The sequence below is a fragment of the Hevea brasiliensis genome, chromosome 12 (assembly GCF_030052815.1).
Source record: "Hevea brasiliensis isolate MT/VB/25A 57/8 chromosome 12, ASM3005281v1, whole genome shotgun sequence".
Classification (NCBI taxonomy): domain Eukaryota; kingdom Viridiplantae; phylum Streptophyta; class Magnoliopsida; order Malpighiales; family Euphorbiaceae; genus Hevea; species Hevea brasiliensis.
This window is the reverse complement of record NC_079504.1, coordinates 29,065,202-29,080,238: the sequence shown is the minus strand read 5'-3', so window position 1 is coordinate 29,080,238 and position 15,037 is coordinate 29,065,202. Positions and strand designations below refer to the sequence as shown.

The window sequence follows — 15,037 nt, the reverse complement described above, 5'->3', positions numbered from 1 at the left end:
CCACTCAAACCAAGTTGCTGGGTAAAAGATTTATAAATATTATCACACCTTCATCAACAAGATAATCTATAATTTTGTGTCTGAGATATAATAAAAATTATAATTTTGTTTCTTGAAACAAAATAGTTTCAAAATATATTTCCTGTTAATAAAATAGTTTTTTATTAAAATTCATCTTATGGCTTAAAAATTATAATAATTTAATTTATTATATTTCACTTTTTATTATAATTTATAACTTTAATATTAATAAAAAATATAATAAACTGCTTCGATTTATAGTTGATTAACGATGAAATTTTAATAGGACTATTTTGCTAACAAAAGTATACATTAGTGACTAATTTATTTCTCATTCAAAATAAATGAATTAAACTGTAAGTTTTGTCATACTTTAGGACTATATAATTAATACATTAAAAAGAAAAAAAAAATTATTTAACATGATTTGATTCAGTGACTGAAGACATATTATTTAGCTGCTAGAATCAAATTGGAATTTCACACCTCAATCTCCTGTAACCCTCCTTAAATAGCCTGCCTTGTTCACGTCCAACTTGGTTTCAAAGTGCAACAACACGCAAACCCTTCAAATCAAAAAATACAGCTTCCTCTCCCTCCTTACCTATCTCTGCCTCTCTAAGCAACATTTTTCCCAACAATCTTCAAGAGGAGCTTGCTAGCTGGCTCCTCCATTGATATAAGAGGATTATACAGAGAGAAACCAGCTTGTCTAAAGAGTTCTTCTCACTGAAACGGATCACAAAAGCCGAGAAATGGCTGGAAATGATTGGATAAATGGGTACTTGGAAGCTATTTTAGATGTGGGAAGCAGTCTAAGGAAAAGAAATGATGGAAAGTTGAAGATTGCTAGGTTTGAAGAGAGCAAGGAAAAGGAAGACAAGTCTTTTAGTCCTACTAAATACTTTGTGGAAGAAGTTATTAATAGCTTTGATGAGTCTGATCTCCACAGGACATGGGTCAAGGTCAGGCTATCCCCTTCTTTCTCCATCTATCTCAATTCTTTTACAAATTTAATAGAGGAGAATAATTCTTCAATTAAGCTAATTAAGGATAACTCCATCTTGTTCAGCCGTTTTGATTAGTACTCTCTTATATATAGAATAATGTGTAGGCCTTTTTTTTTTTTTTTAAATAATTGGCTTCTACTCAAATTCAAATTTGAGACTTCATCCTTTTAGAAATAATTTTAATACCACTAAACTAAAACTCATTAGTAATGCATAGACTTGTTTTAGATTTAAAGGCTTTTAATATGATCAAAATATTTTACAGATAAACTTCATAATGTAAAGAAAAAAGTCATTAAGCTAGTAGTCTAGTAGCGGATTAGCTACCACATAATGTAGAAGATGAGGAAGAATTCAATTTCTAGCAGCTCTCTCCATAAAAAATTTTCAATATATACCAAAAAATAAAAATTATAGTAAAGCTTTTAGGCCATTCTTTCCTTAAAAGTGATGAAAAAAGGGGAGGAAAAGCTAAAAAGCATCCATCCAAGTTTGTGTAACATTTGCATCAAGATTGGTGGGCCTAATAAAAACAATCCTTGGTTTTTTTTTTTTTTTTTATTTATTTTTATTTTGATTCTCAATTCAGCATATCTATGGTCATGCAACAATAGACCTCATAACAATTTTTTTTTGCTCATTAAGGAAAGATACTCGAATCTAACTCTATCAGATCAAGTTTTATAGCTTCAGCTACTAAATTAAATTAGGTTAACTAACTTATAAATTTAATCAGAGCAAATATGGATCCCTAAATATAACTTAATGAAAGTTTAATTAATTTCCAAGTTAATTGAAGAGAAAGAAAGTGTGTTTTAAAGCTTTTAATTTTATTTTTTGGGTGGTTGATGTTAAATGGAAAGGATGGATGGAAGAAAAAGCTAAAGGGTGTGAATGTGAATATTGTGTAAATGTGGGGCAGGTGATAGCAACAAGGAATACTCGTGAACGCAGCAACAGGCTTGAGAATATGTGCTGGAGAATTTGGCATCTTGCCCGTAAAAAGAAAAAGGTTAGCTTCTTCTACTCTACTTTATCCACTTTCTCCCCAACACATGTCGTTTGTGATTCCTATTTTAATTTGCCTACTCTTATTCTCTCGTGTTTTATCCTTTTTTAATTTTTTTTTTTATCACATACGTCTCTTTATATCCTTCACGAGTGTGGACAATGAAATATTTTGGATCCCTTCATAAGTCAATATATTAATTTTTTATTATTATTGTTATTTAAAATAACAATAATTTTATTAAAATTCAAGAAACACTTAATATAAAAGGTCCACCCTAAAACCCGAGTCAACAGGCCACCCAATACATCTAACCTAAGATAAAAAATGCTAAGTGAAAAAACTTGAAAAAACATCATATTGAAGAACACAAAGTAAAAAGCTCAAAGACTTCCCAAACCTCAGGACTAGCATATAATAAAGCCAAGATGAACTTATTTAGCCCCTAATTATCAAAATATTATGCACCGTACATGGCAATTACTTGCCTATAATTACCTCCTTATGCATTTTTCTTTGGTCATATCCTGTTCTTGTACTTGAATTTGATGAAAATAATGGAAATTGTATGTGCAATATAAACATCAGAATTATACTAAATGGAAATGTGGATCATTCATAACATTTCCAATGGTAAAAATTTCAACTACTGACTTTAATCTTCATACCAGGATTCAGCTCTAGTCCACTGAGGCAGAAGCCTCTGAATTATATTCTTCATTGTGTTTCTTGTTAGTTCACCTCATAAGAAGAACTTCTGTCGTGTCGCTCAATTAGTGAGACATAATAGGATTACTGTTTTTTAATCTACTCATATGAAACTAAAATTGTTGTCTGTATCTAAGCTTCTGGGATATCAATCAAAGGTAATATTTACTTGCAGATAGCATGGGATGATGCACAAAGACTTGCTAGAAGACGGCTGGAGCGAGAGCAAGGGCGTAATGATGCTGCAGATGATCTTTCTGAACTATCTGAGGGGGAGAAGGAAAAGGGTGATAGCAACCCTTCAGAACCTGTCAGGGACTTCACCAGAATTAACTCAGAGATGCAAATATGGTCTGATGAAGAGAAGCCTAGGCGCCTATACATTGTGCTAATCAGGTATTCAACACGTTTATCTCAGCTAACTATATTCTAAAGGCATTCGGCATGTTTATCTCAGCTAACTATATTCTAAGGCACAAAACCTGAATGGTAAACAAGCACCTATTTAAGAACTACTAAATCTAATTTATGCAGCCATTCAAATATGCCTCAGAAAAATAGAAAAGTGCACTGTATGATTATGAAAACTACCATTATATTGAATTCACATTTAGTTATATTTTTCCTGCAGTATACATGGTCTGGTGCGTGGAGAAAATATGGAACTTGGAAGGGATTCCGATACTGGGGGTCAGGTAATCATGCAAATATCACAAACTTAATCTGAACATTTCACTTCCCATGACTACAACTATTGTTTTGATTGCAGGTAAAATATGTTGTTGAACTTGCTCGAGCTCTTGCCAATACAAAAGGAGTCTATCGTGTAGATCTCTTGACCAGACAAATCAGCTCCCCTGATGTAGACTCCAGCTATGGTGAGCCCATTGAGATGCTGTCATGCCCACCTGATGGCAGTGGAAGTTGTGGAGCCTACATAGTCCGCATTCCTTGTGGTCCCCGCAACAAGTAATCAAAGCTTTCTTCTTTTTTTGCAGGTTTAATTTTTGGTGAGATATTGGTCTGACTACGGCATCTATACCACAGGTACATACCAAAAGAATCACTCTGGCCTTACATACCTGAATTTGTAGATGGAGCCTTAAGCCATATTGTCAACATGGCTAGAGCCCTAGGGGAACAAGTTAATGGGGGAAAGCCTACTTGGCCATATGTAATTCATGGTCACTATGCTGATGCTGGGGAGGTGGCATCGCATCTGTCCGGAGCCTTGAATGTGCCAATGGTGCTAACCGGACACTCTCTGGGGAGGAACAAGTTTGAGCAATTGCTTAAGCAAGGAAGGCTTTCTAGGGAAGACATAAATGCAACCTACAAGATAATGAGGAGGATTGAAGCAGAAGAGTTGGGGTTGGATGCTTCTGAGATGGTGGTAACCAGCACAAAGCAAGAGATTGAAGAGCAATGGGGCTTGTATGATGGGTTTGATCTCAAGTTGGAAAGAAAGCTTAGGGTTAGAAGACGCCGAGGAGTAAGTTGCCTGGGAAGAAATATGCCGAGGATGGTGGTATGTATACTCTTATTCTCTATTTTCATTTCTTACATAACAAATGCACACAAAAGACTAGAGTTTCTAGTGAAAATTGCATCTAAGAACTAGATTATAGGACAAGAAAACTGCAGCAAATCAGATTGATGTGTTTGCTACTTTCTTTCAATAATCACCTAAGCATTTAACAAGACATTTTCTAAAATACTGACAGTAATACTTTAATGAATACTCATTGTCTTCTATACAGCTACTGCAAGCATAATGGCAAATGAAAGTCATTGTTCATGAAGCCTCCTTCTGTCAAAATAACCAGCTCACTTGTCCAAATGGTTCTAGCATTCAATGAACATACATAATATGAAAAAGTATTTACAGTTGCATCTAATCAATTAAAACCCATTTTCTAATAATTATATGCCATCAGGTTATACCTCCAGGCATGGACTTCAGCTACGTAACAAAACAAGATTCATTGGAAGGTGATCTCAAGTCATTAATTGGCTCCGACAGAACTCAAACTAAGAGGAATCTGCCTCCAATATGGTCTGAGGTTGTTCATCTCTTCCTCATACTAAGAATTTCCTTCGATGCATTTATCTATTTTCTATACTTAACTTTGTTGTATCTAGATATCACCTACATTGCTTTAAAGGAGAAAAAGAAAAGTTGAATTCATGGCATAAATCTTTATAACTGACCAAAAAGACTTTTCAATTGATTGCTAAAGGAAACTGTTGTGGAAACATCCATATATGAAGAGAAATCAATTAATCAAATATCAACTACATTCCTTACTAATTATCTAATTAAATTTCTAATGCAGGTAATGCGTTTTTTCACAAATCCTCATAAACCTACAATACTTGCATTGTCCCGTCCTGACCCAAAGAAAAATGTCACCACATTGCTCAAGGCTTTTGGGGAGTGCCAGCGCCTCCGAGAGCTAGCCAATCTGGTAAATTTATGTTTCGCTTCAGTTTGATATGAAGTGGGTTCAATACTATCAACTTAGTACAAAGCCAAGTTCCTTAATTCTTGTCTTCTTGCAGACTCTAATACTTGGTAACAGAGATGACATTGAAGAGATGTCTAACAGTAGCTCAGTTGTTCTTACAACCGTGCTCAAGCTCATTGACAAGTATGATTTGTATGGTCAAGTTGCTTACCCCAAGCATCACAAGCAATCTGAAGTTCCTGACATTTATCGTCTGGCTGCAAAAACAAAGGTACATATTTTCTAACGGAAATTTAATAATTATCCCTTTTTCATATGAAATTAAAAACATGCCATTTCCCCTGCGCCCCGGCCCGCCCCAACCAAAAAAAAAAAAAAAAATCCCTCTGATTCTGCCTAAGCTACTACAAAGCCATAACACATGAAGATAAACCACTCCTGTATGTATACAGCCATAAATACTCAACCAAATTTATTGCCTAAAACTTGACCACACTTTGACTCCATCTTCTTGGAATATTTGAAATGCTAACAGTAATAATTCTATGGTTGCTTTGTCTCTTGAAGGGAGTTTTCATCAATCCAGCTCTGGTGGAACCATTTGGTCTCACACTTATAGAGGTAATTTTCAGGTTTGATATTCATCGCTTAAATGGGCTTAATCCAATCATTTAATCTTGGTGCATGTTAGAGCAGTACACAAGATATGCACCTAACTGTTGTATAATAATTTTTCTCTCTTCAAATTCCATATATTTTGTAGGCAGCTGCATATGGTTTACCTGTTGTTGCTACAAAAAATGGTGGACCAGTGGACATTTTGAAGGTAACAAACAACAATACATCATATTCCAAGTTTCTCACCTTAAAACTTGGATATCTGCACTTGTTCTGTTGTTCCTTCATTCAGAGTTCTGTCAATCATAGCTAGTCAATGATAAAGCAATTCATGAATATCTGACGCTTAAACTCATAACTTGGCTAAAAAATCCTGAAAAATATATAGCTCCCCCAGGTAGAGTTCAGATATCCAGTAATGTTGATTTCCCAAAAAAAAAAAAAAAGGGAAATCCAGTAAGTTTAGCTTCTCCATGAAATTGATATCTTTCACACGGACATTGTATGCACTTTATTAAGTGAAAGCAGCCCTTATGGTCACAACCTACTTCCAACTTTTTTAGGAAGCTAATAATTTCAACAGATCTCCAGCTTTTAGAAGCCATATTATAAATCAACCATCCATCCAAAGATGCACTTCATTCTTTTCTATTTTACACAGCATAGCATATGAACAAATCTTTCCATGTCTTTTCTCGTTCCTTTTTTCAGATTGCATATCATCATAAAAAGCACTCCGCACCATAAATAGGCATCTTCTCATCTTTCCACTTTGTGTTCATGACTATCCAAGCTTAGCTCAATTTGGTTAAAGTTGTGCATAATATTCTTGAAGTTTGGAATTTCAGAATGTTAGTACTTGTAGATAATGTATGCCAGCCAACTCATGGAGATTTCTTTCTAGCAGGCTCTTAACAATGGCCTACTAGTGGACCCTCATGATCAAAAAGCAATAGCAGATGCACTTCTGAAGCTTGTTGCCGACAAAAACCTCTGGACTGAATGCCGAAAAAATGGTTTAAAAAACATTCACCGCTTTTCTTGGCCAGAACATTGCCGTAACTATCTCTCCCATGTTGAACACTGCAGGAACCGCCACCCAACAAGCCGTCTTGAGATCACACCAATTCCTGAAGAGCCAATGAGCGACTCTCTAAAGGATGTGGAGGACTTATCTTTAAGATTCTCCATTGAAGGAGATCCCAAGCTTAATGGAGAGCTAGATGCAGCAACTAGACAGAAGAAACTAATTGAAGCCATTACCCAAGCTGCTTCATCCAATGGTAATGCAAGTGTTACTTATAGTCCTGGCAGAAGGCAGATGCTATTTGTGATAGCTGCTGATTGTTATGACTGTAATGGGAAAAGCACAGTGAACTTCCAAGAAATTATCAAGAATGTGATGAAAGCTGCTGGATTATGCCTAGGGTTGGGCAGGATAGGCTTTGTACTGTTGACTGGCTCAAGTTTACGGGAGACAATGGAAGCTTTAAAATCTTGCCCAGTGAATATAGAAGACTTTGATGCAATAATATGTAATAGTGGAAGTGAGATGTACTATCCATGGAGAGACATGGTGGCTGATTTGGACTATGAAGCCCATGTAGGGTACAGGTGGCCTGGAGAGAATGTTAGGTCTATGGCAATTAGGCTAGCTAAGTTAGAAGATGGGACTGAAGATGATGTCCTCGAGTATGTTCAGACAAGTGGTTCTAGGAGCTATTCTTATATCATCAAACCAGGAGCCAAGGTAAGAGACTTGTTATGGTCCATAAAACTATTACGGTGTATAAAACTACCTACTATCAATGAGAAGTAATATAGAGAAATACATATTCCATCTAATACTTCTTAATGAAATCAGACTCGAAAGGTTGATGAAATCCGGCAAAGGCTTCGAATGAGAGGCTTTCGATGCAACCTTGTCTACACACGTGCAGCATCAAGGTTAAATGTGATCCCATTATTCGCATCAAGGAAACAAGCCCTAAGGTTAGTTAGACCCATTCTTTTACTGGGTAATTATATTTTTAAGTCCACATTCAATGGTACTGAAGTGAAAATAAATCAAAATTACACCTAGACACTTGCATGTTCTGCAGGTATCTATCAGTTAAGTGGGGAATTGATCTTTCCAAAATATTTGTCTTTGTTGGGGAAAAAGGGGACACAGATTATGAAGAACTACTGGCCGGCCTCCATAAGACCATTATTATGAGAGGCTCCGTGGGGTATGGAAGTGAGAAGCTTCTTCGCAGTCAAGACAGCTTTAAAAGAGAAGATATTGTCCCCCAAGAAAGCCCTAGCCTAGGCTTTGTGGAGGAGAATTATGAAGTTCATGACCTCTCAGCAGCTTTAGAGGCTCTAGGGATCAAGTGATCTTTATTCATAAATAACCTTTTCTTTTTGTAACAGTTATCTATGCATATACTTTTACAGGTAATGCAAAAGCAAAAATACATTTACTATTGTATATCTCTTGCTAAATTTCAATTACGATGTACATCTCTACCTAAATTTTAGTTACATGAAAAATATAACCTTGTAGGAAATCATACTCCCCAAAGAAAGCCCTAGCCTAGGCTTTGTGGAGGAAAATTATGAATTTCATGGCCTCTCAGCAGCTTTAGAGGCTCTAGGGATCAAGTGATCTTTATTCATAAATAACCTTTTCTTTTTGTAACAGTTATCTATGTGTATACTTAAAAAGGTAATGCAAAAGCAAAAATATATTTACTATTGTATATCTCTTCCTAAATTTCAATTACAATGTACATCTCTGCCTAAATTTTAGTTACATGAAAAATATAACCTTGTAGGAAATCATACAAAGGGCACCAAGTACTTGTTTCCTTTGCTTTTCAGGATGGTAATTAATTTTATTTGTATGATGGGTAATACATGTACATGAAATGATGGATGAAAGGGAGACTATGAGCCCAGCAATGTTTATGGCAATTTTAGTGAATGAATAAGACAGAGATACTAATGAAATATTAGGGATAGCTGATATATTCACTTCCCAGCAGGTTAGCAGATAGCAAAAAAATAAGGCAATTATAACGTAGTATTCTTCTATTAACAAGCTATGTATAAAGTTGCTATGACAAAGATACTTAGATTTTCCCCTCTCACTATTACCACTAATTATAGTCAAATTGGCACATATCCAAACTGAACTATTACTTTTAAGAAATAATATTCTTGTCATGTTGCAAAATTACCTGCACAGACAGCCATGATTCTAGTCTACAACTGATATTCTCAGCCTATAATCCAACTTCCAAGGTTCACATCACTGATGTCATGCACAAAAATCCATTGCTGCCTTGTATTCCACTCCACATCCACATTTAATCACATGAGAAAAACCCTGTAAAAAGAAGAGCCTCCAGGATTTGAACAGGAAATTTTTAAGCAGAAAAAAGCGGGGAAAAAAGGAAGCTGAGTCTTCTGAGTTTTCAAGATAATCTTTAGAAAATCAAACTTAAATCGACCATCATACCATAGTATCAGATCATGAATTTTCTTTGCAAAGGCACAACATTCTTGCGGATGGATTCTACTTGTACCCATCTACAGTGGGCATTTTCCAACTTAAAACCTAGCTTTGGCTATGTTTTTCTTCAGAATTTCAGTGAACAAGCATCCCCATGTGACTAATTTTCATGGCACAATGCAACAAAGCTATAGGAATATTTACCTTGAGTTTCTCAACCTGGCCTTGCAAAGATTGCAAATACTCAAGTTCTCCAGCTTTATCCGATAAAAGAGCTTTATATTCCTCCTCAAGGGTCTTAACGTCCATCGCCAGTAGCTCTGGCTACAGTCAAACATTTTAAAGGGATCACATATGAGAATGACATGAAAGAAGATACACAATCATAAAATTAATAGCCACTCCTCATCTGGTTCAGTTCAAAGGATTTGGAAGCTCAACGTTGCATAACAAACCTCATTAATGAATTATCTAATAACTCCATTTTTTTGGCAGTAGGGACCGTAATATATTGGTCTATAGACAACAAATAAAGGTGGTTCAAGAACAGCAAAGCTAGGTGTTTTGGGTTGATTCCAAGAGATGATCATCTATTATCCAATTAATTAATGGCAAATACAAGCATGTATCTGCGCACAAACATACATGCACCGAGTAAACAACTAACCTTGAACTCTTTTGCCCTGCACCTCAATTGCTCCATAGAATGCTTCACCTGGAATGATACAAGTAAGACCCATCAATCTTACAGCAGATACAGGGGGGCACATAAATTATATTTTCCCAGAAGTTAGCTCTACTCTAAGCATGTGGCTACGCATATGAACAGAAAGAGTGTTGGAGGCATCCAATACACCCGGCTAGACTAGGTATTACATGCCATGTCCAACAATTGGGTATCACAATTTCTTTTTCCCACCAGACAAAGAAAAAAATAATGTCAAAGAATTAAAACAATGTCAAAGAATTTGTTGGCAACAAGGAATATTAAAATTGTAAAGATAGAACATGCAGAGAAAGCATAAATCCTAAAGAAGCAATCTGAATTCTTTCTCCTGGGTTTATTGTTGGACATAGTTTAGGCACCTAAAACTAAACAAGCGTCCACTACTTGGTCTGAGCAGTAAACAAATATTGGACAAGTAACCAAGTGGCTACAAAAAGAAATTTTGAATAACCAATGTAAATAAACAGTACACACATCCTATTGCCCGACGAAATAAATGCTTAAAAGCTGTCTACGCATAACAAAAATTGCCAGACTAAGTGAATTCCAAAAAATTGGCACACATATCACAGCCAATAAAGACATGTGATATATATGATATAATAACTGCAGTCAAAGCATGTAAAGCAACCTTGCTATTCTCTTTGGCAACTTCAAATTTCCTCTCTGCAACTTCATCAAGCTTAGCCTTGGCAAAGTCCACCTTGGCCATTAGGTTCTTCTTCCTTGCATTATTCCCCTGTTATTCCAACTATTACCTAGAGCATTCCAACTTTTTTCTTAATTGATGTAACTTGTAAGGAGCTTGTTTACCAGATTGTCCATCTTAAGGCAGTCACCAATGGCAGACTTCCCTGCAAGAAAAGTCCAATTTCAAGATAAAAGTGATGGATATTCCATTTAAAGCAGAAAATTAGACATTAGTAAATGTGCAAATAAGAAATACAATAAGAAATTAATATTCTTGATAAGGGTATTCTCGGGACATAATGTTACATCAATGTAGATTAGGACGACAGTTCATAGAACAGGCATTTCCCTTTCTGTTTCCTTATATGCTCCCATGTCATTACTTGGCACAAATGTAGAAAGGTCCTAGCATCAAATCCTACGGCCTTTGAGAAAAAGCAAAGTCAAATATCGATTTAGAGTTTCTAGGCCACATTCAAGGACTATGTGTTGGAATCTCAATCCCTACATTAAAGGGATTATTATTTCTTTCTCCTTATGTATATCTTGTTTCCTATTTGTATTAGTTTTCATTAAATTAGATTTCCTTGTAAAACTAATAATCTTGTATATAAATACAGAGAAATAATATAGTGATTGACTTTCCATAACACTCCCCCTTAAGTTGGAACATAGATGTTAATCATGCCCAACTTGTTACAAATGTAGTCAATCCTAGCTCCATTCAGAGCTTTTGTGAAAATATCTCATAACGGCTCTCCAGTTTTGATGTGTCCTGTTGAGATGATCTGTTGTTGAATCTTTTCACGAACAAAGTGACAATCAATCTCAATATGTTTGGTCCGCTCATGAAACACCGGATTAGAAGCAATATGGAGAGCAGCTTGATTATCACACCACAATTTCGCAGGCAGGAAGGTCTTAAAACCTGTCTCATCTAGTAATTGAAGTATCCACATTACCTCACATACTGATTGTGCCATGGCTCTTTATTCAGATTCAGCACTAGATCGAGAAACTACACTCTGCTTCTTGCTTCTCCAAGACACCAAATTTCCTCTAACAAAAACGCAATATCCAGTAGTTGACCTCCTGTCAACCTTAGATCCAGCCCAATTAGCATCTGAAAAATATTCAACATTCAAATGCCCATGATTACCATATAACAAACCTCTTCCTGTAGCGCCTTCAGATAACACAAGATTTGTCCCAAGGCTTCCCAATGAGCAACAGTTGGGGAAGACAAAAACTGACTTACCACACTAACAGCATAAGCAATGTCAAGACGAGTGACTGTAAGGTAGTTCAATTTTCTTACCAATCTCCTATATCTCTCTGCATCTTCAAACAACTCACTATCCCTTGCTAACAGTTGTAAATTTGGAGTCATTGGTGCACTACAAGGCTTAGCACCTAATTTTCCTGTTTCTGTCAATAAATCGAGGATATATTTTCTTTGAGATAAGAAAATACCCTTCTTACTTCTCATAACTTCAATACCCAATAAATACTTTAACGATCCCAAGTCTTTGGTCCGAAACTGAGTTTGGAGGAAGGTTTTAAGAGATGAAATACCTGCAGAGTCACTCCCAGTGATGACAATGTCATCCACATAGACTACCAGGAGAATTAGACCAGCCTCAGATTGCCTATAAAATACTGAGTGATCACACTTACTCTTTTGCATACCAAATTCCTGTACTGCTTCATTGAATCTCCCAAACCAGGCCCTAGGACTTTGTTTCAAGCCGTAAAGAGACTTTCGAAGCCTACAAATTTTACCCAACTCCCCCTGAGCAACAAACCCAGGTGATTGCTCCATATACACCTCCTCCTGAAGATCACCATGAAGGAAAGCATTCTTGATATCCAATTGGTGCGGGGGCCAATCATATGTAGCTGCTAAAGAAATAAACAAACGAACAGAAGTAAGTTTAGCTACAGGAAAAAAAGTGTCAGAGTAATCAACCCCATATGTCTGAGCATATCCTTTTGCTACAAGGCGTGCTTTTAACCTAGCCACAGAACCATCAGGATTTACCTTTACTGTAAATACCCATTTGCAATCAATAGCTTTCTTACCAGTGGGCAAAGGCAACAGATCCCATGTATCATTAGCATCTAAAGCCTCAATTTCCTCTTTCATAGCAACACACCAGCCAGGATGAGACAGTGCCTCACCAACAGTATTAGGGATAGGAATAGAGTCTAAAGAAGTAACAAAACACCGAGAACAAGAAGACAATTGATTATAAGAAATAAAAAAAGAGATAGGATAAGTACATGAACGTTTACCTTTACGAAGTGCAATGGGTAAGTCTAGATCAGAATCATGATCAGTATGAGGTACAAGATCTCCCAACGAAGTAGCTGGTGGAGGATCTGAGTCAAGAATCTCCAATCTCCTAGAATAAAAATGAACAACGGGAGGTCAAGTAGGTCTAGAGACAGAAGGAACAGGCTATGAGAGAGGACTAGCCATTGGTTGGACAGTATATATTAAGAGATCATCCTCCTCCCCCTGACTCTCATACACAGATGATTGAGGAAAAAATGGAGTAGACTCAAAAAATGTGACATCTGTAGAAATAAGTTAATGATTAAAAGTAGGAGAGAAACAACAGTACCCTTTGCAGCTGGGAGTACCCAAGGAAGACACATTTGAGAGACTTTGGATTCAATTTAGTAACCTGTGGATGAACATCACGCACAAAGCAGGTACAACCAAAAATACGGGGTTCAACAGGGAACAAAAATTTTGTAGGAAACAAAGCAGTATAAGGAATATCCCCATTAAGGACAGAAGACGGCATACGATTGATCAAAAAACATGCCGTAGAAACTGCATCCGCTCAAAAGTGTTTAGGAACTTTCATCTGAAAAAGAAGAGCACAAGTTACCTCAAGAAGATGCCGATTTTTTCTTTCGGCCACGCCATTTTGGGATGGGGTATTCACACAGGAAGACTGATGAAGAATGCCATTTTGTGTCATATAAGACTGAAATTGTGCTGAAAAGTATTTTTTGGCATTATCACTTCTTAATATGCGCACAGAAATATTAAATTGAGTTTTGATTTCATTACAGAAGGCACAAAAGATAGAAAACAACTCAAAACGATTCTTCATTAAATATAACCAGGTAACACGAGAGTAATCATCAACAAAAGTAATAAAATAACGAAATCCAGTTTTAGAAGTAACAGAACAAGGACCCCAAACATCAGAATGAACTAACTCAAAAGGGGATGAAAACCGTTTATTGACTCTAGACACAGAAGGCAAACGATGATGTTTTGCAAACTGACATGACTCACATTCTAATACTGATAAAGACTGAAACTGAGGACATAGCTTCTTCATGTTAGACAAAGAAGGATGACCCAATCTACAATGAGCTTCAAGAGGTTTTAAGGTACTGGAGCAAACAAGCGACCACGGTACATGATTTTCCAGAATGTAGAGACCACCTGACTCACGTCCTCTACCAATAATCTGCTTCGTCGTAAGATCCTGAAACAAACACTGGTTAGGAAAAAAGGAAACAGAACAATTTAAGATACGAGTAAGTTTACTAACAGAAAGTAGATTAAAAGAGAATTTTGGTAGACACAAAACAGATGAAAAAGAAATTGACGAAGTCGGGTTCGCAGTTCCAGAACCCATGACACAAGAAGTAGAACCATCAGCTAAAGTAACAGTAGAGGAATTAAGATTAGACTGAAAAGCAGATAGAATACTAGAATTACCTGTCATGTGATCTGTCGCACCAGAATCAATAACCCATTTGGATGAGGAAGACACAAGATATGTAGTGGATTTACCTGACTCAGCGATTGCAGTGACAGGGGAACTGGTAGGCTTTAGAGATGCCTGATACTGGAAAAACTATGCAAAATCCTCTGCATATACCAAAATAGTTTTCTCAGAGGAAGATACTATAGAATCCTCTGCTGCCATATTTGCCATTTGTGATCGTTGATTTTTCCTCTGAAGTTGCGGACTATTATATTTTGTATGGCCAGGCTCATGGCAATAATAACGAATGACTCCTCTTGAGTCCTGATTAGAACTAGCCTCTCCATTACGCTGATTACTTCTGTTGCCTGTAATTCCTTCTCTACTTCCTCTTCTATTACCCTTTTGTCCATTTGGATTACGGCTAATAAGAGCACTACTGGCAAGCTGTGAAGATTGGGTACTCTCTGTACGAAGGACCCGCGTAAACGTTTCATGCAAAGAGAAAATCTCAGAACTGGAGAGAATCTGAGATTTAGCAGTTTCATAC

The 15,037-nt window shown here is 36.5% G+C and overlaps 2 protein-coding genes across 5 annotated transcripts in view; one reads left to right on the top strand and one right to left on the bottom strand.

Annotated features, from left to right (window-relative positions):
• The first annotated feature begins 559 nt into the window (after positions 1-559).
• LOC110646478 (sucrose-phosphate synthase 4) lies at positions 560-8,307 on the top strand. Its single transcript, XM_058131420.1, has 14 exons — positions 560-986; positions 1,954-2,043; positions 2,924-3,144; positions 3,380-3,443; positions 3,518-3,717; positions 3,796-4,276; positions 4,686-4,811; positions 5,085-5,216; positions 5,311-5,487; positions 5,784-5,837; positions 5,980-6,042; positions 6,742-7,584; positions 7,699-7,826; positions 7,937-8,307. Exons 1-14 carry the CDS (start codon positions 777-779, stop codon positions 8,211-8,213), a joined length of 3,066 nt encoding a protein of 1,021 aa, XP_057987403.1. The 5' UTR covers positions 560-776; the 3' UTR covers positions 8,214-8,307.
• A 565-nt stretch (positions 8,308-8,872) lies between these two features.
• LOC110646479 (uncharacterized) overlaps positions 8,873-15,037 on the bottom strand; it is a 33,908-nt gene continuing 27,743 nt past the window's right edge. For 3 of the 4 annotated variants that reach the window (XM_058131424.1, XM_058131421.1, XM_058131422.1), the window contains 5 exons: positions 10,874-10,914; positions 10,692-10,799; positions 10,001-10,048; positions 9,538-9,657; positions 8,873-9,207 (listed from right to left, as the gene is read on the bottom strand). In XM_058131424.1, the coding sequence (XP_057987407.1) occupies positions 9,139-9,207; positions 9,538-9,657; positions 10,001-10,048; positions 10,692-10,799; positions 10,874-10,914 (386 nt within the window). In that variant the 3' untranslated portion in view covers positions 8,873-9,138. The remainder of the gene's footprint in view (positions 9,208-9,537; positions 9,658-10,000; positions 10,049-10,691; positions 10,800-10,873; positions 10,915-15,037) is intronic. The other variant, XM_058131423.1, reaches the window with a different exon arrangement.

Bases quoted from the DNA above. Each gene is read 5' to 3' on its own strand.
- LOC110646478 (XM_058131420.1), top strand. From the start codon at position 777: ATGGCTGGAAATGATTGGATAAATGGGTACTTGGAAGCTATTTTAGAT. The intron at 3,444-3,517 runs GTAATCATGCAA...TTTTGATTGCAG, and splicing joins ATTCCGATACTGGGGGTCAG to GTAAAATATGTTGTTGAACT. The intron at 4,277-4,685 runs GTATGTATACTC...ATATGCCATCAG, and splicing joins GAAATATGCCGAGGATGGTG to GTTATACCTCCAGGCATGGA.